At 44.6% G+C, this 27,330-nt stretch overlaps 1 protein-coding gene across 1 annotated transcript in view; it reads right to left on the bottom strand.

The window, feature by feature from the left end:
• Positions 1–21,078, bottom strand: part of Ercc3 (ERCC excision repair 3, TFIIH core complex helicase subunit) — a 29,948-nt gene extending 8,870 nt beyond the window's left edge. The window contains exons 1-11 of the mRNA XM_051163138.1: positions 20,912–21,078; positions 20,499–20,704; positions 18,691–18,927; positions 16,892–16,941; positions 16,085–16,220; positions 15,764–15,931; positions 14,706–14,910; positions 12,999–13,313; positions 7,162–7,346; positions 3,546–3,748; positions 881–977 (exon numbers count right to left, since the gene is read on the bottom strand). Coding sequence (XP_051019095.1) covers positions 881–977; positions 3,546–3,748; positions 7,162–7,346; positions 12,999–13,313; positions 14,706–14,910; positions 15,764–15,931; positions 16,085–16,220; positions 16,892–16,941; positions 18,691–18,927; positions 20,499–20,704; positions 20,912–20,939 — 1,830 coding nt within the window. The 5' untranslated portion in view covers positions 20,940–21,078. The remainder of the gene's footprint in view (positions 1–880; positions 978–3,545; positions 3,749–7,161; positions 7,347–12,998; positions 13,314–14,705; positions 14,911–15,763; positions 15,932–16,084; positions 16,221–16,891; positions 16,942–18,690; positions 18,928–20,498; positions 20,705–20,911) is intronic.
• Between the last annotated feature and the right edge of the window lie 6,252 nt (positions 21,079–27,330).

Raw genomic sequence — 27,330 nt, 5'->3', positions numbered from 1 at the left:
CCCCTAAAATCCAGGTACCTGGATTCCAGGAAGTGACATGGCAGGTGCCATTCTCACTTCCCCCTAAGAGCTCCCAGGTTTCAGGTGGTCAGACTCTAAAACCATGAGCCAGCTCACTGGCATAACGGATATACCTCAACTAAATGCACCTGGAGCTACCCGTCCTGGTCCCAGCAGTTTTGCCCACCCACAGCTCCCGGGGATCAGGGAAGCCTGGTTGCAGGCCTGCGCTGTGAAGCCTTCCTCCAGGAATCCCTCTGAGCTTTGTGGCTCCTGCCACGCTGCTCCCATCTATCTGTGTATCAGCAATGTAGGTAACTCTCCTAGTAACCCCTTACCCAGAAGAACATCCACTTCAATGTCCTGTGGAACCCCAAGCCCAGACCTCTCATACATATAAAAACTACAAGTGAAAAAATGTTTAGAAGACTTGTTTTAAAGCACTGGGTTCTAGCCCCTGGTGGCAGTGATGTCACGGCCAAGCTGGGCCTACCCAAGGTTATTATGGCACTGGCCACCCACCATCAATGCATACCACAGGCCAGAACAGAAGCCCCGCAAACACCCAACATCTCCAGCTCCAAAAAGGAAATCTCATCCAATATCTGCTTTTGCCAGAGTAGAACGCACGTGTAGTGCCTTATATGAAGGAAATAAAATTTAAATTCCTACAGCCCAGGAAGTGGTGGGACAAACCTGAGAAGCAAAAAGCCCTTACAGATAACCTGCAAGGAGCAAGAACCCTAAGTTATCCCCCACACTGCCCGGAGCTGCCACTCTCTAGGCCAGCAAAGCAAGCACACAGAGGAAGGCCTTCAGCTCAGGTGCACCGCCCAGGCCGGGGAGAGCGAGGCACTGCTCCTCCAGCCTCGCCACATACCTTAGAGATGAAGATAGTGTTGATTTTGGGGTTGTGCTTGAAGTTCTGGAGAATCTGCATCCTTTCTCCCTGGGATGTGGGCCCATAGATGTAAGGTCTAGAGAAGAGCAGGGAGTTTTAGAAACAACACAGAATCACACATGGGCAACTAGAAACTGCTTTTGCTACAAGCACTGACTCCTCACCTGGGCCCACAAAGTAACTAAAGCAGGGTGCACGCTTGGCATCTTGGCCTGCATTTTGTGCCTGGCTTCTTTTGTTAAGGACAGACTCCTGCTTGACTCTGCATAAAGGTGTGGTGGTTTGATGAGAATGACCCCAAAGAGGTTTATATGTTTGAATACTTGGTCCCCAGTGGGTGGAGCTGTTTGGGAAGGATTGGGAAATGTAGCCTAGTCAGAGGAGGTCTGTCACTAAGTGACTTTCAACACACTCCTATTGTTCCCAGTGTGCTTGCTCTGCTTTCTGCTCCCCCCCCCACCCCACCCCCCGGCCCTGCCCACTTGAGGATCAAGATATGAGCTCTTGGCTGTTCCTGCTGCCATGCCTTTTGCTCCACCATCACGAACTCTAACTCTCTGAAACCATTAGCCCAAATTAAACACTCCTTTTTATAAGTTGCTTTAGTCATGGTATCTTATCACAGAAACAGAACAGTAAGCAAGACAACGTGACAGTCACTTAGGGCAGTCTCCCTACCTGACCTGTCTCATCCCGAGCTAAGGAAGAAGCCACACTTGTCCAGCCTTGCTGTGGTGGTCTTTGTTTTATCTTATTATATTTTATTGTTATGTTTGGTTGTTATCTCTCAGAAGCCTGTTCTTTTCTAATGAGAGGCAGAGAGGGAATAAACCTAGAGTGGAGGGAGGCAGGGAGGGGCTGGGACCCTGGCATAGCGCTGTCATTGTCTACACAGCACGCTAGGAAAAAGGCTGGGAAGCCATACTCGTCAGAACAGGCTTAGGGGGTCCTTTGGCAGTTCCTCTATCATCTGGGAAATTGGTCATACAGCTGCAGGCTCTCAAACTCGGAGAGGAATACAGGAAATAGAGCAGAAGGGAGCCAACCCTTCATGAAGAGAACCTGTCATTCGGAGAACAGATGAGACACCAGGCACAAGCACTCTCTGTGGTAAATGGTGCAGGTCAATGTAACCAAGAGGCAAAAGATGTTCAGAGAGGTAAATCACCTTCCTGAGGTCACACAGCTGGGAATTTGGTATGTCAGACTCCAAAGATAATGTCCCCTCTGCCCATTCTCACTGGCCCACAGCCCACCAGTCTCCTGCAGGCGCTGCAGTGAGGCTCATTCCTTTACTATAAAGTCGGGAAGAACGAGACGCGTGGAGACTCCCTGCCACACATATACCAGGACTTTCACCACAAGCGAAGAATCAAGCAGGCCAGAGCCCACAGCATTATTTCAAAGACAAGAAAATAAGACCGACTGGGAAGAAGAGAGATAGGGCAGTAAGAGAGGGGGACTGGAGAGTGAGGCCAGGTTCTGAGGGAGACAGGGGAAATAGAATTAAAAGATGACAAACTTTTCCTCCTTCAAATCTGCCGGGTCACATGCCCCAACAAAAAGTGATTTGAGACTGAGGAACACAGGCTCCAATACTAGGAACTGGAGATTTATAGGATGGTGTCCACAGACAGCTCTGTGAAACAGCAGGGCCATCTCTAGCCCCAGTTTAGCCAGAGGAGAATGAGAGCATGCTGTGCAGGAGTCCAACAGGAAAAGAGAAAATGAGCGGTCCCTTGACGCTACTGAGAGGAAACTAATGCTTACAAAAATAATTTGGGGGAGAATTAATATGCAGAAAACCAAAGCAACAAAGCAAGGACAATTTCCAGGAGAAACAAAATATATTCATAAAGGACAATGTAATCACAGTATACTACAGGACTCTGCCTGGGTAACGATGGCTCAGTCAGATCCATGTAACACTGAATATTAGTTTTACCCGCAGCTCGGACTGTTGACACCTTAGAAGGGAGGAGGGGAGAGGGCTGCATGTAAGGACGCTAAACTTCAACTGTCACAGTAGGGAGCAATTTCTACAATGACAATCCAAGAACTGTCACAAAAGCCACCAGTTTAAAAGTAAAATAAAAGTAAGCCGGGCACGGTGGCGCATGCCTGTAATCCCAGAACTCAGGGATATGGAGGCAGGAGGATCTCTTAATAGTTTGAGGCCAGCCTGGTCTATAAAGTGAGTCCAGGACAGCCAACCCTGTCTCAAAAACCAACTAAACAAACAAAAAGTAAAAAAGTAAACAAAAAAGAGATGACAGTGGCTCCCTCCAGGGAACCAAGGAGGCATCACAACAGACTACATCCCAGAACCTCTCTCCTTCCCCTGAGGCCATTCTATCAGGCACTGGGTCACAACGATGAGAAAAGCAAGGGCACCTGGGACACTAGCCCCTCCACCTCGCCCTACTAGCCTTGGCCTCAACTCCAAGCCCAGTTCTCACCTTGCCTGAAACATGGACTCGTTGGCCTTTGGAGTCAGGTTGAGGGTGGCCAGGCTCCTGCCTCCCCAGTTATTGGGACGAGACAGAGAACAGAGACCTTCAGATGCCTAGGAGTTTTTCAGAGGCACCTCCCACACTCTTGATGTGAAAGGGATTGGAGGCAACTCCAAATTTTTAGCTCTTACTTGTTCAGCCGAATGGCATATTCCTTCAGGGCAAATACATTGTCAGCAAAGACAATAATCTTGTCATTCCTCCTCTCATGAAACTTGATCAGAAACTGGCAGGCTCTGAACTTGTTGGGATTCATGGTGTACAACAGGATTCGCTTCTTAGTTTTTATTGCTACGTACTCTCGGTAGAACTCAGGAGACATCGGGCACCAAACCTGAGATGTAGTAAGAATAAGGAAAAAGGAATTGGTTTACAAAACAAAACCTCATACCATCAAGGACTTCTGATGCTCTATCATCTAGTAGAATTAGCTTAGAAAAAAATTTCAAGTACCAGTGGAATGGCTCAACAAGCAGAGGCGCTTGCGTCTCCGAAGGCCTAGTGCCCTGAGGTTGACCCTGACTCCTCAAGGTAGTAAGGGAGAGCAATCCCTGAGAACTGTCCTCACCCTTCACAGGCACACGGAAGCATGTGTATGCTTACACACATGCACACACGCCACAGATAAATAGATGGTTGGGTTGTTTTTTTTTTAATTAAAAAACAAAACCAATTGTCAGTCAATTTTATCTCAATATAGTAGTAAATTGTCATCCTTTATCCATGACTTCAGTTTTATACAGTCAAATGTGATCTGAAAATACTAACTGGGAAAACCCACCAAATAAACCACTCAGAAAGTTTAACCTGCACAGTACTCCGAGTAAGTAATGAAGCCCTTGCATGGCCATCCTACTATGCTGAGCCTGCCGGTCTCTTGCCCTAGTTATGCGCACTGTACATAATTCCTGCTCAGTAACTGCTATCTTAGTTACTTAGTTAAAGCAGTTTGTGCTTAAGTAACACTTAACAGCCTTCAAGCACAAGCAGAGTGATGTTGGCAACTTAAATATACCAAAGAGATACCATAAAGCTCTTCCTCTACTTGAAAAGGCAAGAGTCCTTGACTTGGGGAAAAAAAGATAAAACTCATGCTGAGGTTGCTAAGAGCCATCGTGAACACGACTCTTACACCACGAAACTGTGAAGAGAAGGAAACTAGAGTTGTTTTTTCTCCGAAGCCTCACAGAGCAGAAGTTATGACCATAGTGCATGACCAGTGCTTAGTTACAAAGCAAATGCCATCAGGTTAGAAGATTCAGACTGTCCAGTACCTGACGACCATGGGACAGGGAAGGGAAACTAGTGCAAAACTAGAAATCAAATGTACTGCCTACGGCCACGTCTTTAAGCTCAGGACTGCAGAGGCAGAGGCAGGTAAAGCTCTATGCGCTAAGGCCAGCCTAGAACCTATACAGCACATCCCAGCCCAGCTAAAGCTACATAGGAAGACCATGTCTCCAAAACCAACCCAACAAACAAACAAATACCACAAAATGAAAAAGACAGTAATCTGCCCATTCATTCCCAATAATAACTTTCAATATTATTTGTCTATGCCTGGACAAAGAAACAGAATCCATCCTTCTGTTTTCTACAAGAAATTAACCTTTAAAGATAAGCACCACCTCTAAGTGAAAGGACAGATAAAAGTACTCCGATCACATGGAACCAGGATCAAACGCTGACATCAGAATATGACAAAACGGACTCCAAACAAAAACTGATCAGAAGCGATAACGAGCACTTCATTCTAGTCAGGAAGCAGTTACTACCCTAAATATTTATGCAACAAACTCTGCATCACAGAGCTTCAGAAATTCTATGATTAGACTTTACGATCAAAAGCCTGGCCTACAGCCAAGACTACACAGAGAAACCCTGCCTCCAGAAATGAAAGCAAACCAAACCCAACAACAGCAACAACAACAAAAAACGAGTTTAGGATCAACCCAATAATGACAGTGGTTTCAGTTCCCCACTTTCTCCAAAAGCTATGTCATCTCAACAACAACAAAAAGTAGAGAATACCAGAATGAAACGACATCATACAACAATTGGACCTAACACATATCTACAGAATATTTCACCCAAACACCAAAGAATATAATTCTGTGTGTCCTACCTGACCACAATACAAGAAAACTTAAAATTGACAGAAAACAAATCTCTGGTGAGTACACAAATGCATGGCAATAAAACAACTCATTACCGACGGAAGAGTGAAGCGGCTGGAGGGAAAACAGGGGAAGAACGATGTGCTTACATTTTAATTGAAATAAAAGAGTGGCTGGAGAGATGCTCAGTAATTAAGACCACTGATTTAGTTCCCAGCACACACATGGCAGCTAACAACAGTCTAACTTCTGTCCCAGTAAATCCAATGCCCTCTTCTGGCCTCCAAGGCCAATGCATGCATGTGACTGACTGACATACATACATACATACATACATACATACATACATACATACATACATACACACACATACATGCAGGCAAACACACAAACAAAATAATATAAAAACAAAAGATTAAGACTCAACACTGAACTGGAACTAACTTAACAAACATTCTAAATGCAGTCCTATCTGGGTAATCATTTTCACGGGGTCGCTAGTGTGAGAAACCAGCAACGCTGCTACTATGTTACCGTGCAGCATCACAATGTTGGGGCTTCCATTCCTCCTGGTCCCCAAACCCCAATCCTCACCCACAAACTAACTCTAATAAATGTGTCTGCTAATTTCCTTGTGTGTGTACAGGAGATAAACCCAGAGTCTCTCTTGCACATGCTAGACAAGAGCTTCATCACTGAACAAGTAACAAAACCCTTATAAAAACAACTTAGTAAGTAAAAGTGTCTGTCAATATTAAAAAGGGTTTTATATTGCTAGGTAGTATTTAGTTATATATCAAATTGGAGGTCATATGAAGGACTACTACACAGTAATCCAAAGGCATGAACTATAACTACATTCATGAACAAGAAAATTCAACAGGGTTGCCAAGATTGCTCAGTGGCTCAGTGGGTAGGATAAAAGACAATTATAACACAAGTTCCACACTAGTGACTGCCCTACTGGGCAGGAGAGGAAAGGAGGGAACTGCTGTCACGCAATGGGCAGCAACACCGCACTGCAGACAGGTAGTAACAGACACAACTAAGTGGGAGGGTTGTTTTCTTTGGGAGGGAGTTATTTTCAACACAGCAAATATGTTCCTAAGTATCTCACATTCGTCTTGATTAGGTAGACCTTTCACAGAGGCCACCCTACTCCAGCTATTGAGCGGCAGTCATTTTGAAGTGCTAAGATGAGTGGTTTTGTCATTCCTTCAAAGACTATGGATTTTAACACATACCCGTGCAGATCTTCACTAGAAAAACAGTATTAGAAAATGGTGCTTTCAGAAATGACACCATAAAGGCCAGTCTATTTTCTTGGAACTTTGGTACTGGAATTAGCCTAAGTGGATGCCCACAATCCTCCAGGGTGAAGGGGGACAGCAGGGAGTGAACTGTGCAGAGACATGGTCTGTACCAGCTAACTGACTTTACATATGACAGAGACAGGAGCCCAGCGCACTGTGCTATCAAGCGTGGCTTGCCTACCAGGATGACACAGTAGGGCATGCTTTTTTAGCCTGGGTCCTGACCTGCTTGTCTGCCCATGAGGAATTTATCAAGAAGTCTCTTCCACTCCCATGGGAGGAGCCCTTATTTCAATGCTGCCCAGGGGTGCAAATACCTCAGCACACTGGACTTTGGCGATGTACCCATTGTTCTGCAGCTCCATCCAGTTGGCTTCATAAAGCTTGGGCCCAATCAGGAAATTTAAGTCAACAATCTTGTCGTCTTCTCGGACAAGGGTTGCAGTCAAGCCCAGCTTACAGTGGGCTTGTACAATGGTCAGCACCCGCCGGAACATCTTCGCTGCAGGCACAAAAGAAACGTTCACATCGTCACTTTCTACATTGAGAAGGTACCACTCAGCTGGCAACCTGGCACTGGTCTCTGGCACCGTATGGCTGGCCCTGCTACTAGAGCGCTGAAGAATGACAAAGCAAGAATATTTCACCACGGGTTTTAGACCTGTTCAGAAGATGGAAAGAAGAACAAAGGGCAAATGGCTTCAGGGAGTTCTCAGTGCACAGATGCCAGCACTCACCTACCAACATGGTCAAGAGTCCAGACAGTACCAGCAAATACAACTTGACCCCAAGCCACACAAAGAACTCAGGCTGCAGCTTGTCCTCAGGTTACAGCGGGGGAAGCTGGGATATGGGGACAGAGAGAAAGCCAGCTCTGCTGTTTGCTTCCTACCTTCTCCCATCAAAGCAGAGAGCAAACAGAGTCCGCAGGAGTGACAAGCTCAGCCATGACTCTGCCTAAGCATCCTGCGTATCTGCTCCCTTCCCAAAGACACCAATTAAATCAGGCTTGGTGCTGCAGGCCTTAAACCTCAGCACACTAGAAGCAGAGGCAGAAGGATCTTTGAGAGTTCGAGGCCAGACTGTTCTATATAGTCAGTTCCAGGACAGCTAGGGTTACAGTGAGACCCTGTCTCAACAAAACAAACACCCAACGATACCAAAGAAACTTACTTTAACCAACAGGCAACTTTCGTTTTCTTCCTTTGCTTTCATTGTTACAATTCCCAATTTATCAAATAAGCACATAAGTGGGATACAACTTTTTAAAAATCCTGCATGGGCATGTATGTGCGTGTGCGTGTGTATGAATACAGGCACCCACATGAATAAGAAGACAACCTCAGGTATCAGTCCTCATCTTCCACCTTGCTGGAGGCGGGTGTTTTGTGGTTGTGCATTGCTGCACATAACAAGCTAGAAGGCCAGCAGACCTAGGGACTCTGTGGTCACCTCCTCCCATCTTCCCACAGGAGTGCTAGGATTACACCCTCACACACTCAGCTTTTATGTGGGCTCTTGGGACTTAAACTCTGGTCCTCCAATTTGTAGGTTTCCATGGCCACAGCTTTTAAAACTCCTAACACTTTGGAAGAAGGTTAATCCAGCCCTTGCTTACCTCCACACACCTGACATGGCACGTACATGCCATCCCCGAAAATAAACACATAAATGTAAAATTTACAAGTGTTTTGGGTTGGGCAACCCACTCTGGGGACAGCCCCATTCCCAACAGGGAGCTGTTACTCTACTTTTCAATAAAACCTGGCTTGCCTGCCTTCCTAAATGAAAAAGAAATGTTTGAATCATAGGGCTGGGAGTACAGCACAGTGAAGGAGCATACATTTATCTTCACCACCCCTCCCTCACACACGTTTGAGCCATGCTTATCTTATAATTAAAGATGAGGCCAAGGATACTTAAGAAGAAACCCAATTGGAAGATGAAGAGGCCAAAAAATTTTAAAAGACAAATCAAACACAAGAGCCATAGAATAACAGGGTGGTCAGCCTCCAGTTATGGCCAGTTTTGAATTTCACACACTAAAACTTAACAATTTTGAAAACTTACAGCATCTGCAACCACAACAAAAACTATACCAAACACAAAACGTGGCACTAACAAATAGAAAGCTAATGTCAAGGTTATCCCTGAGCAAAGAGTGGTAGCCCAAAAAAGCAACAGGAAAGGATCCCAGGCTTCCCTTATCAAAAGGAGTGTTAGAGGCCAGGCAACAGAAACAACAGTTGTGAGCCTGGAGGCAGATGTACACGGATACAATGGGACCTGATTTCTGCTACATCTGTGCCTCTCTGGTCCATTTCTGGTAGCCACCATGGCTGTCCTGGGTAAGGCATGTGAGACATGCTGTACAGAGTCACAGCATGGTCTCTCAACACCGCTCCGTCAATACGAGCACTCTCCCTTGAGAAGACCATCACCCTGACTTCTGATGTCAAAGAAAAGGCTGCCTTCTCCTTGAACTTCACATAAATGGAGCATACATCACTGTTATGTAAAGCTACGTCTAAAGTGCATTTGGGAACTCAACTGTACCTCTCTATCTCTAATGCCAAGCACAGTGCATGAACTTAAAAGGTGCTCAATAAATACTTGTTAAAACAGAAGACCTAGCATAGCACATTCCACACAAGAAGCAGTTAACATACGCAAGTGCTACAATATAAATTTCTTTTTTGAAATGGAGGTTTCATGTAGCTCAGGCTGGACTAGAAATCTCTATGTAGCCAAGGATAACCTCCAACTCCTGATCCTCCCATCTCATTCCAGGCTTGTTTATGTGATACTGGGGATCAAACCAAGAGGTCCATGTGTGTTGGCTAAGCACTGTACTAACTGAGCCATCTCTCCAGCTTACTGCAACACAAGTGAATTAATAAAATGGCCCAACAGGGTTCCTTTGGAAACACCTGTAGGGGTTAGAGAGATGGCTCAGCAGTTCAGAGCACTGACTGCTCTTCCAGAGGACCTGGGTTCAATTCCCAGCACCCACATGGCAGTTCACAACTGTCTGTAACTCCAATATCTGACACCCTCATACAGACACACATGTAGGCAAAACACCAATACACATAAAATAAATAAATTATATTTTAAAAAGAAAAAGAAAAGAGCTGTAAAATGACACAGTAATTCCTATTTTTTGAGATCTCAAAGACATAGCACTCTCCTGAACCCAATGTAGCTAGCAAAGGATGTCAGGAAATTGACTGGTTTGCTGGCATCTATGTAAGAGCAGTGCTTGGGGCTTGACCACCAGTCAATAGGGCTTACAATGGTATTAGTTCATCCTCTTGTCCTAACAAAGCACACATTAACGTCCAAAGGCCTCACAATAGACGGCACCACACATGCAGAAAAGCTCCCGTGGAGTCTGGAATCCAGGCTTGCTCTTTTATAACCACCTGCTCTTGCAGGAGCTACTTGGCAACCCAGGAGAAGAGAACCAATCCCTCCTGCGGGTGACACATATGAGCAAAGCCTTCTCTTAAACACTGCACCATCTCTCAGACATGCCTCCAACACATGAGGCAACATATATCACCTGAATTTGAGAGTTCTGTTGAGAACAGCAGCCTGCATTAAGTACACCCTCGGGAGAATGCCCCAGTCCTCCAGCGTTCACATCCAGCCTCCAAAGGAACTCCTGCAGAACAATCTTGAGCTCATTCACAAGATGTGACTTTCTGCACCCCCAGCTTTAGTCCTGGCAGACCTGATAGCCACATTCTTTAAAGCTGAGTTTCTAAATTATCACAAAGTAAGTCACTCCAGGGGGAGAGGGTGTCAGTTCTATGAATGTTAATACATGTAGAGATTTGGATGTCAACACCAAATCTATGTCTACATAGACCAGTCCATCACTCCCCCAAAAACTGCCTAATGCTGTCCTTTAAAGTATCCTTGAGTGCTGCCCCAGCAGCCACTGGCCAGCATGATGATATCTTTTTGAGAGTGTCACATAAATGCTACCACACGCTTCTTTCAGCACATTGGCCCTGAAGCTCAGACAAGCTACCACTTATCTATGTTCATTCCTCTTTATTACCAAGCTGTGTTCAGTATAGAGATGTGCCATAGTCTGCTTATCTTAACATTCCCAGATGACCACTGAAGTTTAGATATTATGAATAGTGTTGCTATGGAAACATTCCTGTATAAACAGTTTTAAATAAATCTGTTTTCATCTCCTAAGATAGCCAGGAGTGGGACAGACAAGTCCGGCTGTGATTTTTAGTGAATGCCAATTTGTCCTACAGAGCAGCCATCCACCCTGCAGCCCCTCTGTTCTAAACCTCTCTGCACTAATAACACCAGTGTTCTACATGGACAAATGTGGCCTCTTAGGTTTTAGTAGCCACTTCCCTGATGGTTAATGATGCTTAGCACCCTCCAAGTACTGACATAACACGTGAACACGTGTCTATCCTTGCTATACCTGCTCATCTGCCTATTTCCTAGCATTCTGGTTACTGCCTGAACTCATCTGACAATGCTAGTCAGGATGTCTAAGGCCTAGCAGACTCCTGGCTGCCCCTTGTAAGCATGTTGTTTCCAAAGCTTTCCTCATTTCAAGAACCCTGCTGCCCTTCCTTCACTCAAACCAAAGCCTTCTTTGCCTCATCCTTGACTTCACCTTTCTTTCTGTCTTCACACCTGACCTGTTCACAGGATCTGCAGCCTGTCCAATCAGGTTTTCTCCATCTTACTGTGTTCTCCCCAGGTCAAGCATCTTCTTGGGACCATAAACCCACTCCTTTCACTGCTCCCAAAGTGCTGGTGCTCTGCAGCTGCTATAAGTCAGCTCAGGCTACCCTGCTTCTGTTCTTCAGATGGCTTCTTACACAGAGGCTGAAGAGTATAAGCCAACTCTCCACCATGGCCTACGTGGTCCACAGGATGCTCTGATACCTGCTTCAGTGCCAACCTTGACTGCTCAATCAGAACTTCTCTGCAGACACTTGGCTGCCTGGAGCTGTCTGAGCATGCCAAGTTCTTTATCACCATGGGGCCAGTGCCCTGTCGTTCTCCCTCCTCAAAGGCATCCAATTTCTACTTGACTTTTTATGAACACCTCTATTAACATCTCTAGTTGTCCTCAGACATCCACAGACTTGGGAAGAACTCTTGTTATACAAAAAGACCCAAACAGTAGGCCCATTTTCAGTGTTCTGAATGCTCTGTTAAACAAAAAACTGCTCTCTAAAGTAGAAGACTCTCTGCTTTAGATCTTCCTTAATCTCTTTTCAAGGAAGAGCTACCTAGCCAGGCATGTCAATTCATACCTAATAGTCACAGTTACTCAGGAGGCTGAGGTGGAGGGACCATGTGAGCTCAGGAGTCTACCCAGACACCAGCCTGTGCAACACAATAAGATCACACCCCCGGGATAAACACACACACACACACACACACACACACCAATACAACCCTACCACCAACAGAAACTGGAGAACCGTTTGCTGTAGAGTACCGTGCGTCAGGAAAAGGTACACACCACTGATGATGTCAGTACACAGACGATTACTATGCAAAGTGAAAAATGACCGAGACAAGAAACTCCCAGAAAAAGTTCATCTAGAGAGTCGGAAAGCAGCCTGGGGTTGAATGCAGAGAAGAATGAGGACTGACTGACTACAAGCAGAAATAAAGGAGACATATTATAAAACTAGATCCTGATGAGCGCTGCACGGCTCTAGATGTTGACTAACACCTGCGGCATTATGCTCTTATAATGGGTGACTTGTGGCAGATAGATTATATCACCTCGGCAGCTTTAAGAAAGATATGCCTGCAATTAGAGAGCAGGACTTGTGTGTTCACTACTAGTGCTTCAGCCTTCACTTAAATAAAACACAACATGTTGTCAAGGGTTATACAGTGCTCTTGCTCAGTATCACAGGACCATAAAAATGGGTTAAGGGTTAAGTGTCAGCAATCAGAAGATATAGAAAGGAAGAAACTATCCTTCTCTAAGCCAGTGACTGAGGAGGCTCTGAATGTGTACACCCACTCTCAGTTCCATCCCACCATGCTCAGTGATTATTTCAAAGCCTTGCTAGCTAGTGGGTGGAGTAAACAGAAGCCACCTGCCACCCCACAAGTGGATAGCCATGCCCCTCCACCTCCTTACCTGGAATGGTGTGCACCTCGTCAAGGATCATGAGGCCCCACTCCTGGGTTTTGAGCCATTCCATGACTCTCTCGGCCTCCCAGGACCTTTTGGTGGTGTGGCCCAGCATAGAGTAAGTGCTAATAGCAATGGAGCAGCCGATGGGCTTGTCCTTGGCATCTGAGGTGAAGCGGCAGATCTGGCTGTCATCGATGGTTGACCACATCTTAAACTGGGCTTTCCACTGCTCCACAGACACAGCCGAGTTGCCCAGGACCAGGCAGCGCTTTCTGACAGTGCATGCAGCAGTTACGCCTACAAGGGACTTCCCAGCACCTACAAGCAACCAAAGGGCGATGCTAGCCAACGGAGGTTGAAACAGGGGTCAGGAATCGACTGGTGCAACAGCACACGATTCTAGGCAGATTCTAGCGCACACTGGTCCGCACAGGGAGGATGTGTGAGCCATTTACTTCTTCAGGCTGTCTTCGCCACAAAAAGATGGCCCACCCGGCACATGTTTAGAGAGTAGAAGTAGGCCCTTCTGCATGTATCTTACTTAAAATGCTAAAATGTTAGAACCAACAACGAGAAAGATGCTCCTGCTACCATCATTTTAAAGATGGCCAGAGTGATTTTACTCATGGTCACATATGCTCAGCATACATGCTAGGCAAATGACAGTTTTTAACTAATAGGACAATCAAGGATCAGGAATGCACAAAGTGTACACACTCTTGGCAAAATCAGAGAAGACAAGTCCTGGAGTTTCTTACTTTAGTATCACGTTCTATTTAAAGATTAAGATGAAAAAAAATTTTAAATCAAACTGTTCAACAATGATTCTGCCTTTACCTCTGATAGAACCCTTGAAGCTTTATGAAGAGAACTCAAGGCAGAGGCCCATCTCCGCAAACTCTGTCCAGGGTGGAGTTCCTAGATAATGTGATGTGGTCTATGGCTTTGAACCAAGGTGCAACTGACACTCCTTAGAGCTGTCAAGTCCGACAGGGTGTATACATGCACGTGCATGCGTGCGTGCATGTCTTTCCTCAGCCTCGCATACCCATTATAGCCATCCAGAAACAAGCAACACTTCTGGGCTAGGCCGCCTTCAAATTCACACATCATGAGGCTGATTTCACTGAGGAAGAACTTAGGCTATATGCCTAGCAGCACCCCACCAGCACTGATACACCATGCTCCAGTTTTCTTGGACACCTCCATTATCAATAAGAGCCTTCGTAAGCTCCTTAGCTGAGCCATTTCCACTCATTCTCTATGCAAGCCAAATGAGATCTGATACACCCAAAGGGCCTACACTAGAGGTTCTCAACCTGTGGGTCTCACTCCTTTGGGGGCTGAAGGACTCTCTCACCGGGGTCACCTAAGACCATCTTGAATATCTGACATTTACATCACAATTCGTAACAGGAGCAAAATCACAGGTATGAAGTAGCAGAGAAAATAATTTTACGGCTGGGGATCACTGCAATATAAAGAACTGTGTTAAAGGGTTGCAGCACTAGGAAGGTTGAAAAACCACTGCCTGGACCAAGAGCTGCACAAAGCAAGCATTTCAATAAACATCAGTCAAGCCCCGGATGAGAAAGTCACCTGGCTTTGGCCATTCATAGGCAGTGTGCCACACAGGGAAACGTACTGAGCAGGGCAAGAGGCAGCTAGCAGATAAAATGGATGGGGCCGTCTTCACTCAGCCTCACTCACCACAGGGAAGAACAATGACTCCTGAGCGCGCCCGCCCGTTCCCAAACATCTTCCGCAGGCTCTTCTCCTGGTAGGGTCTGAGCACGGCTGTGGGCTTCAGGTCGATGTTGATGTCAGGGTTGAGAGAATCGTTTCGGAAGTCATACTCTGCCAGCAGGGGGTACTCTAAGCAGATGCAGCGCTTCTGGAGCTCCTCGATCATTTCCTAGGAGCCAGCAGCAAGGACGTTTGATAACCCAACTCCAAAAGTGTCCAGACACCATCCAAAAAGGCCTCATGACCAAATCGGGAGTTTTATCTGGATGAATACAATTTCAGATCTTGCTTGCTAACGAGTATACTGTTAGCACAGAAAAGCAGCACAAACTAGCAACATGGTCAGAACGAACTTTGATTGGGTGTTTTGGTTTTGAGACAAGTCTCATCTATCCCAGGCCACCTTAAATTCACTGTGCAGTTGTGGATGACCCAGACTGCTGCTGCCTCCTGCCCTCAACCTTTCCAGGCTGTGATGACACTACCACACCCAGGGCACATGCTGCTAGGGGCTGAACACAGGGACTCATACATGTAAGCCATGCCTCTAGTCTCCTCAAAATGAACTTAAGCAGATCCAAAACGCATCCTGTGGAGAGCAGCTTCCTAGGCCATGGAAGGACACCTGGTCCATAACTCCTCCCGGAGAATGTCATGGCCCACATGGGTAAGAATAAAACTTAGCCAGGTGTGGAGGCACATGCCTTTAATCCTAGCACTCGGGAGGCAGAGGCATGAGGTTCACTGTGAGTTGGAGGCCAGCCTGGTCTACAAAGCAAGTCCAGAATAGCCAGGGATACACAGAGAAACTCTGTCTCGAAAAACCAAAAAAACAAACAAACAAAAAACCCAAACAAACAAACAAACAAAAAATCAACAACAACAACAACAACAAACCATACACAACAAAACAAACAAACAAAAAGAATGAAGTTAGCAGCTTACAGGAATGCCTTCATCTCAAAGTAGAGGGTACTGACACAAGACTGGACTGGTAAACAAACCAGGAAGCCCCCACTTACCTGCTTAACTTCAAAGGATACTGTCTGCGTCTCTTCCTCCTCCTCCTCATCCTTGTCCATTTGTTCATAAAAATCAAACAGGTCTTTGGGGATGTCAGATTTGGCCTGTGCATCTACCACCTGGGAAGTAGAAGGCCCACCAGCGCCTTCTGCCGCCGTCTTAGAAATCTGTAAGAGAGAGAAAGGTAGGAGTCCAGACTTACACAACATGAACGGAAGCTGTAAGGGAGCAAAGGCAGCAGCACAGCTCGCCATCAGAGCTGCCTCCCAGGAGGACCGAGGTCCTAGTTCCCGGCCCCCGACACCCAGGAGCTCACGCACAGCAGACTTGCTCGTGAAAGTCTCAGTGATGAGTTCAGTATCCTCCCCCTCGGCACTCCTCAAGCGACATTCCCGGATCACCGGGTCTTGAAGAAGATGCTGGATGACATCAGGGTGGGAACTTTCAACGAAGTACCTACAAGCAGGGGTGGAAGGAAGTCCCTACTGGCCAGCTCATCATTTCCAGAACATTCTGTAACTGAAACTCAATTCGATGATCTGAAAAATGATGGCCTCATAATGACTCTTCCCCCACCTTAGTCAAATCAGAGACAGGAGCTGTGAGTAAGGGTGTAGCATGCCAAGCATCAGAGCAGATCCTCATTTTGAAGTTAAATTGGCAAACAATCACAAACTTGTGAGATTCCCCTAAAATTACAGCTGGGAAAGGAGTACAGTTAAACTCAAAGGTCATAAATGTGTATCGCTTGAGTAGGACTGATGCTCTTTTAGCATTCTTTATTGAAGCATCTATAAATAAAACAAAATCAAACAAACCCTACTGCCTTATATATGTAATCATCGCTATAAAATTTAACTTCCAGACAAGCAAGGAGATAAAAATTGAGATGTAATCCTGAATAAATTAATTTTTAAAAACCGCAAAAGAGATATTAAAATTAAAAAAAAATTTAACTTCCAGAATTTGTGATTATCAGCTGGAGGGAGTCAACTAGACCTCTTCCCCTTTTTGTGTCCCTCAATTTTTCCATCTTTGTCTCAAGCAGGGTCTGAGCCCAGCCCCTACCCACAGCCCTTCCTCGCACCTGTCACGCAGAGCGCAGTGCCTCGGATCTCTCCTCTTACCTGTTGTGCTTCAGGACCAGCTTGACTTTTCCATAGCTGACCGTACACAGCTGCAAGCAGAGAGAACACCAACAAACAGGGGAAATCAGTGCTCAGAACATTCCTCCTCAGGACATGCCTTAGCACAAGACTCCATGTGCAGTCACATCTGCCTAGAGAGAACTTTTTTCCACCAATCTCAATTTTTTAGGGGCAAAAACCATCCTCTTGCCTAGCTTTTTATTTACAAAACATTAAAAATTTCTGCTGTGTTTTCCATGTTACTTTCCGCTGCATGTCCACAGCCCCCATCCTGACCTGGAATCTTATCCTCCCTCACCAGAACTAATGCAGCTCCCAGAAGCCATCAGGCACTCAGCAGTACCTGCTACACACAGTAAGTTCAAATGTCATAAATGCTTAGGCTTACCATTCATCTCATTTCCCCAATTGAAAATCTAAGATTTTTTTATTGCATTGGAAACTGAACTCAGGGCCAGGAAGCTATCTAGATCCCTAACCACCACTACCTTTATTTTTAAAAATTGAGACAAGTTAGAAATTGACCAGGCTGGCCATGGACAGCTGAAATTAGGGACATGTGCCACCTGGCCCAGAATAATGTAAGCTTCTTGGCATGAGGGAATATAGTTTAAATCCTCTCAAGCTGTCAATCTGCGGGAAGGAATCCAGTAGTTTGTATGCTTGCCATGGTAACTTTACTCAGATTTTGAGCTGGCCACCACAGCATTGCCCCAACACCAGCATCCTTGTAGGCCATGTAGACCAAGACTGGGCCTAGCCCTGGTGCTTTCTCCTTGGGCAGCCTTCTACATCACAAGAACAGAGACCTCTGCAGAGCTCCAAAGCCTCCCTGGGAGTTGATGCTCATGGTACCCCTCTATCTCCAGAAGGAAATCTGCTTTGGAGTCCTTTTGGGTTAGCCAGTGGTGCAACTACTGTCCCATCTTCTTGGGTAATATTCACCTATATTCAACTGCTGTTTCCATGGAACTCCTTCACTTCAACATTTGAAGTTTTTACTTTCCCTCATAGATTTTAAGTATCTACCTTATACAGAGCTCATTTCCTGTAATAGCCAGTACCAAAACCTCACAATAAAGTTATTTTCTCAGAGTTCTAAAATCAACGAACCAGGACAAGCTGATTGTTTGTAGTAGGTAGAGGGCCACCATCTCTCTCCATAGTCCCAAGAAGAGGAGACTTATGACAAATGCACAACTCCTAAAAAAGACAAGTGTCTTCTGGACCAGGAGATGTCTATGGCCTCATTTAGCCTTACCAAATACAGGTAAGGAAAGGAGTACAGGTAAACTCACAGGTCATAAATGAGTGTAGCTTGAGGATGATTGCTATTTTAACATTCTTCTTTCAAGTATGTATGTATGTATGTATGTGTATGTGTATATATATATATATATATATATATATATATATATATATATATATATAAAACAAAACCCAACAACAAGAAAAAAAGCCTACTGCCTTATGTACGTAAGGATTTCGATATGTAAATGCAGTATACAGCACCATCTGATCAGAGCTGTTTTCCCAAATAAGCCTGGCCAGAGTGGGTCAAGGCTACGGGGGGAGCACCTCATGGGGAAAATGGTCCCAGCCAGAACCAGGCCTGGACCTAAAGCAGCAGCAGCAGCAGCAGCAGCAGCAGCAGCAGCTCAGCAATAAGCTATCTTGCTACCAAAGGAAATACAAATCAGACATTTTCAAAGAAACATACAGTACATGAGTACACCACTGCCACATCATCAAGACAGTTCGAATCGACAGCAACTCACCTTAATAAACTGGATAATTCCATCAGGAACTCCAGTCTTACTGAGCTTCCTGAGGTACTCAGTGATGTCGCTGGTTTGCAGCCCGACACTGACAGCTGCGTAGAGGGAGTAGGCAGTTAGCTTGTATTCGTGTACATGAGTAGGCCGGCACACTGGCTCTGCGATTGCCACCAGGAAGTCTTGGGCATACTTGTAAACTGGAGAGAAGGCTTCCAAGAAAATGTGCCCATCGGGAGCCTAGAAAACATCAAGTGAACACAACAGGCAAGAACAGTAATGAGCTGTAGAGACCACTAGATTCTCAGGTCATTATCAAAATGGATGAGCTAGCCTCTGCTAAGGATATTCTTCTAACCAATCCTTCAGGCAACTAACTGCTCCTATAATAGGAGATAGAAGTATAGGGAGAAACCTCCCCAACTTACTATTCTCAAATTGTTTCTTGGCTAGAATAACATTTGAGTATAGAACATCACTTTTTTTTTTTTGCTTTTGTCTTTGTTTTTCAAGATAGGGTTTTTCTGTATAGCCTTGGCTGTCCTGCACTCACTTTGTAGACCAGGCTGGCCTCAAACTCACAGCAATCCCTGTCTCCCATTAATTTGAAAAAGGGCTAAGAGGAAGATCTCTGTGAGTTTGAGACCAGACTGGTCTACAAAGCGAGCCCAGTACAGTCAAGGCTACACAGAGAAACCCTGTCTTGAAAAACTAAAAAAGAAAAAAGAAAGAAAGAAAGAAAGAAAGAAAGAAAAAGGGATAAAGAGATGGCTCAGTAGTTAAGAGCACTGGCCATGCTTCCAGAGAACACAGGTTCCATTCCCACACCCACATCAGAAAGCTCACAACAGCCTGTAACTCCAGTTTTCCTGGATCTGACACCTTCTTCTGGCCTCCTCTGGAACCAGGCACGTATACATGCAGGTACTCATACATACATAAAAAAAAATTTTTTTAAACATGAAAAAAAAAAAGAGAGATAACTGTTACCAAACACAAACTATTTAGTGGTTGGAGAGATAGCCCAGTAAGCAAAGTGCTTACTGTGCAAGTATGAGGGCCTGAGTTCAGATCCCCAGGACCCAAGTAAAACAAACAAACAAACAAACAACAACAACAACAAAAAACAGAAATGGCAGTGCTTTTTTTTTCCCCTCTATAACCTCAGAGCTGGGATAGGCGGGTACCCAGGCAAGCAGATGAAAGTTTTTTTTGTTTTGGTTTGGTTTCTGGTTTTTTCGAGGGGAGTGGTGGTCAGATGGCCAGTAAGTCTAGCCAAGAGAGGAATCTGGGCAAATAGGTGAAGAGTAACTGAGGAAAACATCCTAACATCAATCTCTGGGCTCTGTAAACACTCCCATGAGTACACACAGAATGAATAAATAAATGCTATTTATATACATGTTAATTAATTGTATGTAGTGGTGTGTGTGTGTGTGTGTGTGTGTGTGTGTGTGTGTGTGTGTGTGTGTGTGTGTTCATGCATGCCACAGCTCCAATGTGAAGGTCAGAGGACAACGTGCCATAGTTGGGTCTCTGCTCCTACCATGTAGCAGTGCAGGTACAACTCGGTCTTACTCCTGACACCAATAGCCTTTACCTGCTGAGCTCTCTGGGTGGCCCCTAATGCTGTCTATCAGGCAACTGGCATTTGCCATCATGTGCTGGGCTGGAGTGAAATGGACAACTCCCAGGTCACACCAGCTACTCCAGCGTGCACAAACGAGAACTGTCATTCCTCACTCTTGAATTCTGGAGGTGTGAGAATGCCCAAGACGGAGCTGCCACCCAGATTTTTTGGCCATGCTTACCACCCAGAGGGGCCTGGAAGTATGGTCACCCTTTAGTGGCATCTGCTGCCTGTAGTCCTTGGCGCCATACTCATCCACTTTGGTGCCGGATTCGTCCACCTGTTTCCCGGCGGCCGAGGGCACCGCCTCCTGAGAGTCGTTCCCAGGCATGTCGTCCTCGTCGTCTTCTTCCTCTTCATATTGCCTCTTCTTGGACTTCTTCTTGTCTGCAACAAGACACAGAAGTGAGGCCAGCAGGAATCTTAGGTTCCTCCCGCACTACGCAGGGGACCTTCAAGCAGCACAACGCCTAAACCAGCGCCACCAGTATCCCGGCATCCGCAAACACCTCCCACCCCACTCGGTTCCGCATCCTCCGGACCCAACAGACCGGAGAAAACCCTGCGACAATGGCCGTTACAAGGAGTCCTTACCGCGGTCCACTCGGTCTCTTTTGCCCATAACAGCTCTAGGACCAGGTAACCAACAAACACCACACCGCCTCAACTCCTCAGGAGTTACTTTCAGAGGAACTTCCTGTACCTGCCGGAAGTACAGCCCCAGACCGTCGGAAGTTCCGCCTCTGGAACCTTAGACCGGAAAAACAGAGCCACAGCACCTACAGCCGACTAAGATGATCTTGCGCCTGCGTAAAATGTTTACGCTCTCCTCTATGAATTTGTTTGAGCTTTAGGTAGTTCTAGGAGCCTTGCGCTTACTTACTTGCCCTATAGACCAGGCTGGCCCAGAACTCAAGAGATCTGCTTTGCCTCTACCTCCCCAGTGCTGGGATTCACCACGCCCTGCCTTCTCCATTGGCTGGGGTCAGACGCGCAGCCTTCCTGCTGGTTGGTTGGTTGGTTTGGTGATAGCTGTTTTCTGAGACAATGTTTCTCTGTGTAGCCCTGGCTATACTGGAACTCACTCTGAAGGCCAGGTTTGCCGCGAACACTAATCTGTCTGCTTCTGCCACGTGAGTGCTGCGATTAAAGGCCTGCACCCCACCCCCACGTTTGTGCAGTTTTTAGAAGAAGGCAAAGGAAATGGAAGGGAAATGGTCGGATCAGCTGCTTTGCGCCATCAAATTCACCTGCATGTGGGCATAAGGTGTGTGTGTGTGTCTGTGTGTGTGTCTGTGTGTGTGTCTGTGTGTGTGTGTGTGTGTGTGTGTGTGTTTTGTAGGCCAGAGGTGCACACAAAGCAATTTCCCCCTCCCATCTAGCAGGAGCCCCAGCACCACATAAGCTAAGTGTGGTTGCTCATGTCTGTAATCCCATCACCTGGAAGGCGCAGGGGCAAGAAAGAATGTTTCACATTTTCAAAACATAGTAGTAGTAGCTGGGCGCACGTGCCTAAAATCCCAGCGCTTGGGGAAGCAGAGACAGGTGCAGCTCTGAGTTCGAGGCCAGGCTGGTCTACAAAATGAGTCCAGGACAGCCAAAGCTACACAGAGAAACCCTGTTTCCAAAAAACAAAAAATGTAGTAGAGGAGTGGTTTTGGAATAGCTCTAAGTAAAAGAAATGAAGACTGGTTTCATGCAGTGTTTATTTTTGAAAGAGAAATGGATGGGATTTGCTAACTGGGATAAAATGGGAAGGGGGGTGGTGGTGGTGGTGACATCCAAGATTTTGCCTTCAACACCTACTAAAATGATATACTTTAGGAAAAGTTCAGATTTGGAACAAACCAGATATAACTGGCAGTTACAAAACGTTTGCTGTTCCATAATAAAATGTGGCATAATTTAAACAGCAAAACTTAGATAAGAAATTAGAAGGGCAGAAAAGGACCAGAAAGAGCCGGGCGGTGGTGGTGCACACCTTTAATCCCAGCACTTGGGAGGCAGAGGCAGGCGGATCGCTGTGAGTTCAAGGCCAGCCTGGTCTACAAAGTGAGTCCACAACAGCCAAGGCTACACAGAGATACCTTGTCTCGAAAACCCAAAAAAGAAAAGGACCAGAAAGTCAGAAGAGAGGAAAATAACAACGTATGTTATATGGGTTGGTTAACCTGCTTCTAATACCAACATATAGAAAGCAGAGACGGTAGGTCCCCGGAGCAAGCCAAATCAGTGGGCTCTCAATTCAAATGAGAGACCCTGCCTCAATGCAGGTGGCGAGGAAATGAAAAAAGACACATACACACACTCCAAAACAAATGAAAAGGCACTTGGTATCAACCTCTTGTATCAGGGTATGCAGACACACACACACACACACACACACACACACACACACACACACACACACACACACACAGCAAGCATGGGGGAGTGAAAGGCAGCTGGCTGACTTTATGGACTCATGGTCCTCTGGTTTATACTGCTACTGGGTCTATATTGAAAAAGTGCCCAGTGTCTCTGAGGATCATCTTCAGTGGCCTTTTTCTTCTTTGTGCCTCTGGTTTGTGCTTCAGGTACCTCTGCTGGTAACACCCTAACTTTGCATTCTATGGGCTAGGCAGGTTCTTACCTTCTGGAGGCTTCCCAGATTATACCTCCTAGCCAAGGATGGGGGTGTTATCCTACATCCATTGAGAGTGTGGAAAGAAACACAGCACTAAAATCAGTCCAGACGGAGGGATGCAGCTGGCTGTCAAATGCATCCCTGAAACTTTCAATTTCCTGGCTTCTAGAACAGTGAACTACAGATACGCAGTTTCCAGAATTTAATTCTATAAACTGGCCTCAGGATCAGTTATCAAACTCAAGGGTTGCTATCAGTTGAGATCTGCTCTCAGATCACCAAGGACAAAGCTGTCTCTCCCTATGCATTTCCTGGCACCTGCACCCTTCGTTTATCAGTATGCAGCCACAGTGCTCACCAAAGCTGCTGCTCTGGGCCTCCCCTTATTCAGGGACTGTGCAAAGCAAAGGACCCCAGGGCAACCTCAGGTTTTAACAATGGTATCCAGAGTCACAGTGTGACAAAATGGGATTTCTCTCTTCTGCTGGCTCATCGGCCAGAGGAATCAGTTTTACCAACCCCACAGCTGGTCTTTGTGCCTCTGGTTTGTGCTTCAGGTCTGCAGGTCTGTCCTAACAGGACTGCCTGGCTTTCACCTAGCTTGCGTTTTGAAGTGGCATCTGAATGCCCATCCTCCCATCAGATACTGCAGAGCTCAGGCTGTCTCCTGGTTGCTTCTGATTGTCATGTCTGCTTTGGCTCTTCTGTGTTCTTTGTGGATTTGCAAAGCTTTCCCTCTACTTGTCTCCTTGGAATATTTTTTCTAATTCTGAATCTTTCACCCATGGCTTGGATTGTTTTTGTAATTTAGGTTCTTGGTATGCATGCACATGTAGACAGAGGACACCCTCAGGGTGGTTCTCTCCCTCCACCATGGATTCTGAGGACTGGATTCAAGTTCCCATGCCTGTGTGACAAGCACCTTACCCACTGAGCCATCTCCCTAGCGTAGTGCTTGCTTTTAATCACTACAACATTCAATCTGAGCCGTCATCATGTCCGTACAAAGGTCTATTAAAGAGGCTTTATACATCAGAGGCTTGGCACCGAGAGTTGTGAGGTAACTGCGAGGTGTTCTGAAGAGCAAGCAAGCAAGAGGGGACTTCTGTAAATACACTATGTCCAAGAACATGTCTACACACACAAGTCACAGTGGGAATAAATACCAGCTTTATTAACACTCAAAGTGCCATCCAGTATGTCCATTCCATAGTCCAGAAGGTTACTGAGAGTAAGCTCCTCTGCACCACAGTCTGTCCAAAGATGAACAGGAAAGGAAAAGTGTGTCTCACTGTCCTGAATACCGCAGGCCTTCATGCATGACAAATCTAATTAAGATGTGTCGGTAATTCACAAATTGCCATATAAACAGTCATTTTCACTAACAAAATATAAACATGGTTTCTTTTATATTAAAAAATTTAAAAGCTATTTACCAGCAAGAAAAAAATACAAAGAAATTATAAAACTGAAGAAATTGTACACATTTTTACAAGCACAATTTTGAATGAACAACAAACCCAAATGTGTGTGAAATGTGGTACATACTACACTGTGTCTGGCTTCTGGTAGGCTCTAATCACATGGGTTCTTTTCAACATAATAAACTTAGTGATAGTCAAACTTCAACTGTAGACATTATTCCTAACACAATTTTACAACACCACATACTTTTAGAAGGCTCCCATTGAATACAGTAACATTGTCAGACTGGAAATCTAACTTCCAACTCTTTCTGCCAGTTGCATAAAACACACAGTACAGTATAAAGACACACTATTTAATTGGAGATTCCTAACACAATGGTAGTCAACTGTGAAGAATCACAATATGCCAATGCATTGTTTCATAAACTCGGTCTAAATTTGCTCAATAAGAGAAAAATTAAAGCTTGAAAACTTTGGAAATTAAGGAATTGTTCAAAAACAATAATTGAACAGTAGAAATATAAAAGTCTCGATATATCTTCAAGACAATTTAGTTTCTCACATTTTTTAAACAACTCTGAGAGGTCAAAGGCCATGTAAGTGGACAATGTATTTTGCTACTGCTTAACAATCTCTCCCCACCTCCAAAAAAGGCTGTTAGTTGCTGTTAGTATTTTAACTGAGCTCTAAGCAAAACCTGTTTCCAATTCTGGAACTACAAATGCTTAAATGGTTAAAACCAAAATTTTAAAAATAATTTTGACCAGCCAGCCGAAAATATAGTGTATTTATATATAGTAAATAATCTTTCAGAAAGCCTTTACATATATTTATCATAAAGTTCTTAAAATTTTAGAAATGAAACAAAAATAAGAATTTACTAAAATATATACATGAAAGGACATCTCCACACAAGCACAAATGTTGATACACAGAGAATAATTTCAACCTAGGAATTGTTTCAGAATACAGGATAAAATTAAAATACAACATTGAACTCCTGAGTTCCTCAACAAAGACAGAAGCACACACACACACAGAGGTGACTTTACAAAAGCAAGAAGGTCATCCGACTAAGTGTCACAGCAGCGCAGAGACTAAGGGCTGCATCTGGGGAGAAGTGCAAACACAAGGACAGTAGTTCAATGCACGCACTCATGATTCTCAGACACTCAACAATTATTGGTCATATAAATCAGTGTACAAATTAAATGTTTGAAAAATGTGCAAAAAAGTCAACATTGATAGGAAACAAAAATATTTGTACATAATTATAAACTGTTCAGTACTCAACTGAGATTAAAAACATTTGCTGAAAATAATACATTAAATATAGAAAATTTAATGGATACATTTTAAATGTACATTAAGTCAAAGGGTAAATTTACAAGTTGATGGAGATAGTTTGTAAGATAAAAGTTTATTTTCAAATTTATCCAAGTTTATTTACAATGAGTAAAAACAACCACATGAAATATAAGAGACATCAGACATTAGAAGTATTTTTTGGTATTTGTTAGAATATTTCAGAATGCAGGATAAAATTTTAAACCAACAGCAATAGAAGAAATGTAAACGTTTTACTAATTATAAAAACAAACAAAAAATCGGTTTGTCTTTAAGAAGTATTCTCATCCCTAGACAATGTGGTTTTAATAGACAAGGGTTTGGCCCACTTCCTTTTGCCCATAAGCCTTTCTGACTCGTAGCGTCCCACTAGTCTACTCTCGTTACTACAGATGGCAAAAGTCTTTGGAAAACTGAGAACATGTCACATATATTCTGGAATCAAAGCATCTACTAACACTTAACATAATTATTTATCTTCTGTTCTAGGTTATGCTAATGCTAAAATCACTTGATTACATAGGGTTTCTTTTTTTTAAAGAACTCCTAAGACATACAAATAAATGACCAGAAAGTGCTTTTCAGAATAGTCATAAATTTTCTCAACAGGCATTACAAGATTCAGAAATCCTTAGTGGGGGACAAACTCTGTAAGCTTTAAAGACCTAGAGAGCAGATGCTCCTGCACGTTCCAAAATGTCTACAGCACCGAGCAGACAAGTCCATAACCTACTTTTCTTCACAGCATTGTTAAACTGTCGCGTAAGATAAACACAAGCTCATAAACATTAAGACACTAGAAGGGAAATCAGCTACCAATCTGAGGCATCAGATGTCAACACAAACCGACACACATCGGTGGTCAAATGATCTAAGATTGGCACATACAGGAACTTAAGTCTGCAGTGTCTATATAGCTCCACAATAGCTTGATTAAATTCTGCATGTCTACATGCAGACACTGGTCACTTGTCCTTTTCCTTGAAGGACAGATTGGCACACAAACTCTACTAGCATCTGCTCGACCGTTTATACACTATTAGCTTACACCTGGGCAGATTTATCAGGGCTAATCATTTTGGCTCTGTATGTGCAGGGAATACAAAAGCTTTGGTTTAAAGTGATTCTGGCAATACAGACTGAAACACAAATAGACATCATCATAAGGCAGGACAGGAGTAGTCTCTTGTTTGATGCCTTTGCTGTTAGGAACACAACACCTTATGACTGTCTATTAAAATACACAAAAAATGAACAATTATGAGACTGTGTACAGGCAATGGATAATTTATTCTTTTCTTTACTCTAGCTATCACCCTCCCTTGCCTTCCTGAAGCTCCATCTTGGCCAGCTTCAGTACCTCTGAGAAAAGAAATGTCTAGGTTCTCCTGAAAGCTTACCATCTCCAGCTCTGAAAGTGAGAATGGAGAGGACAGGACTGCTATTTCCCGCAGCTCTTACGGCATCGGTTCAGACAGGGAGAAGTAAAAGCAGCACTAAAGACGACTATGAAGTAGGAACAGTGGCATCACCGCACACCTTCCTAGCCAGCCAAAAAGAGGTACAAGAATATTTCCTTTCAATGACTTGGTAAACTAAGGAAGCCTGTTTAG

This window comes from Acomys russatus, chromosome 20 (genome assembly GCF_903995435.1).
Source record: "Acomys russatus chromosome 20, mAcoRus1.1, whole genome shotgun sequence".
In the NCBI taxonomy this organism is placed as follows: domain Eukaryota; kingdom Metazoa; phylum Chordata; class Mammalia; order Rodentia; family Muridae; genus Acomys; species Acomys russatus.
Note: the sequence above shows the minus strand (reverse complement) of the source record. Positions and strands in the feature narration are given on the sequence as shown.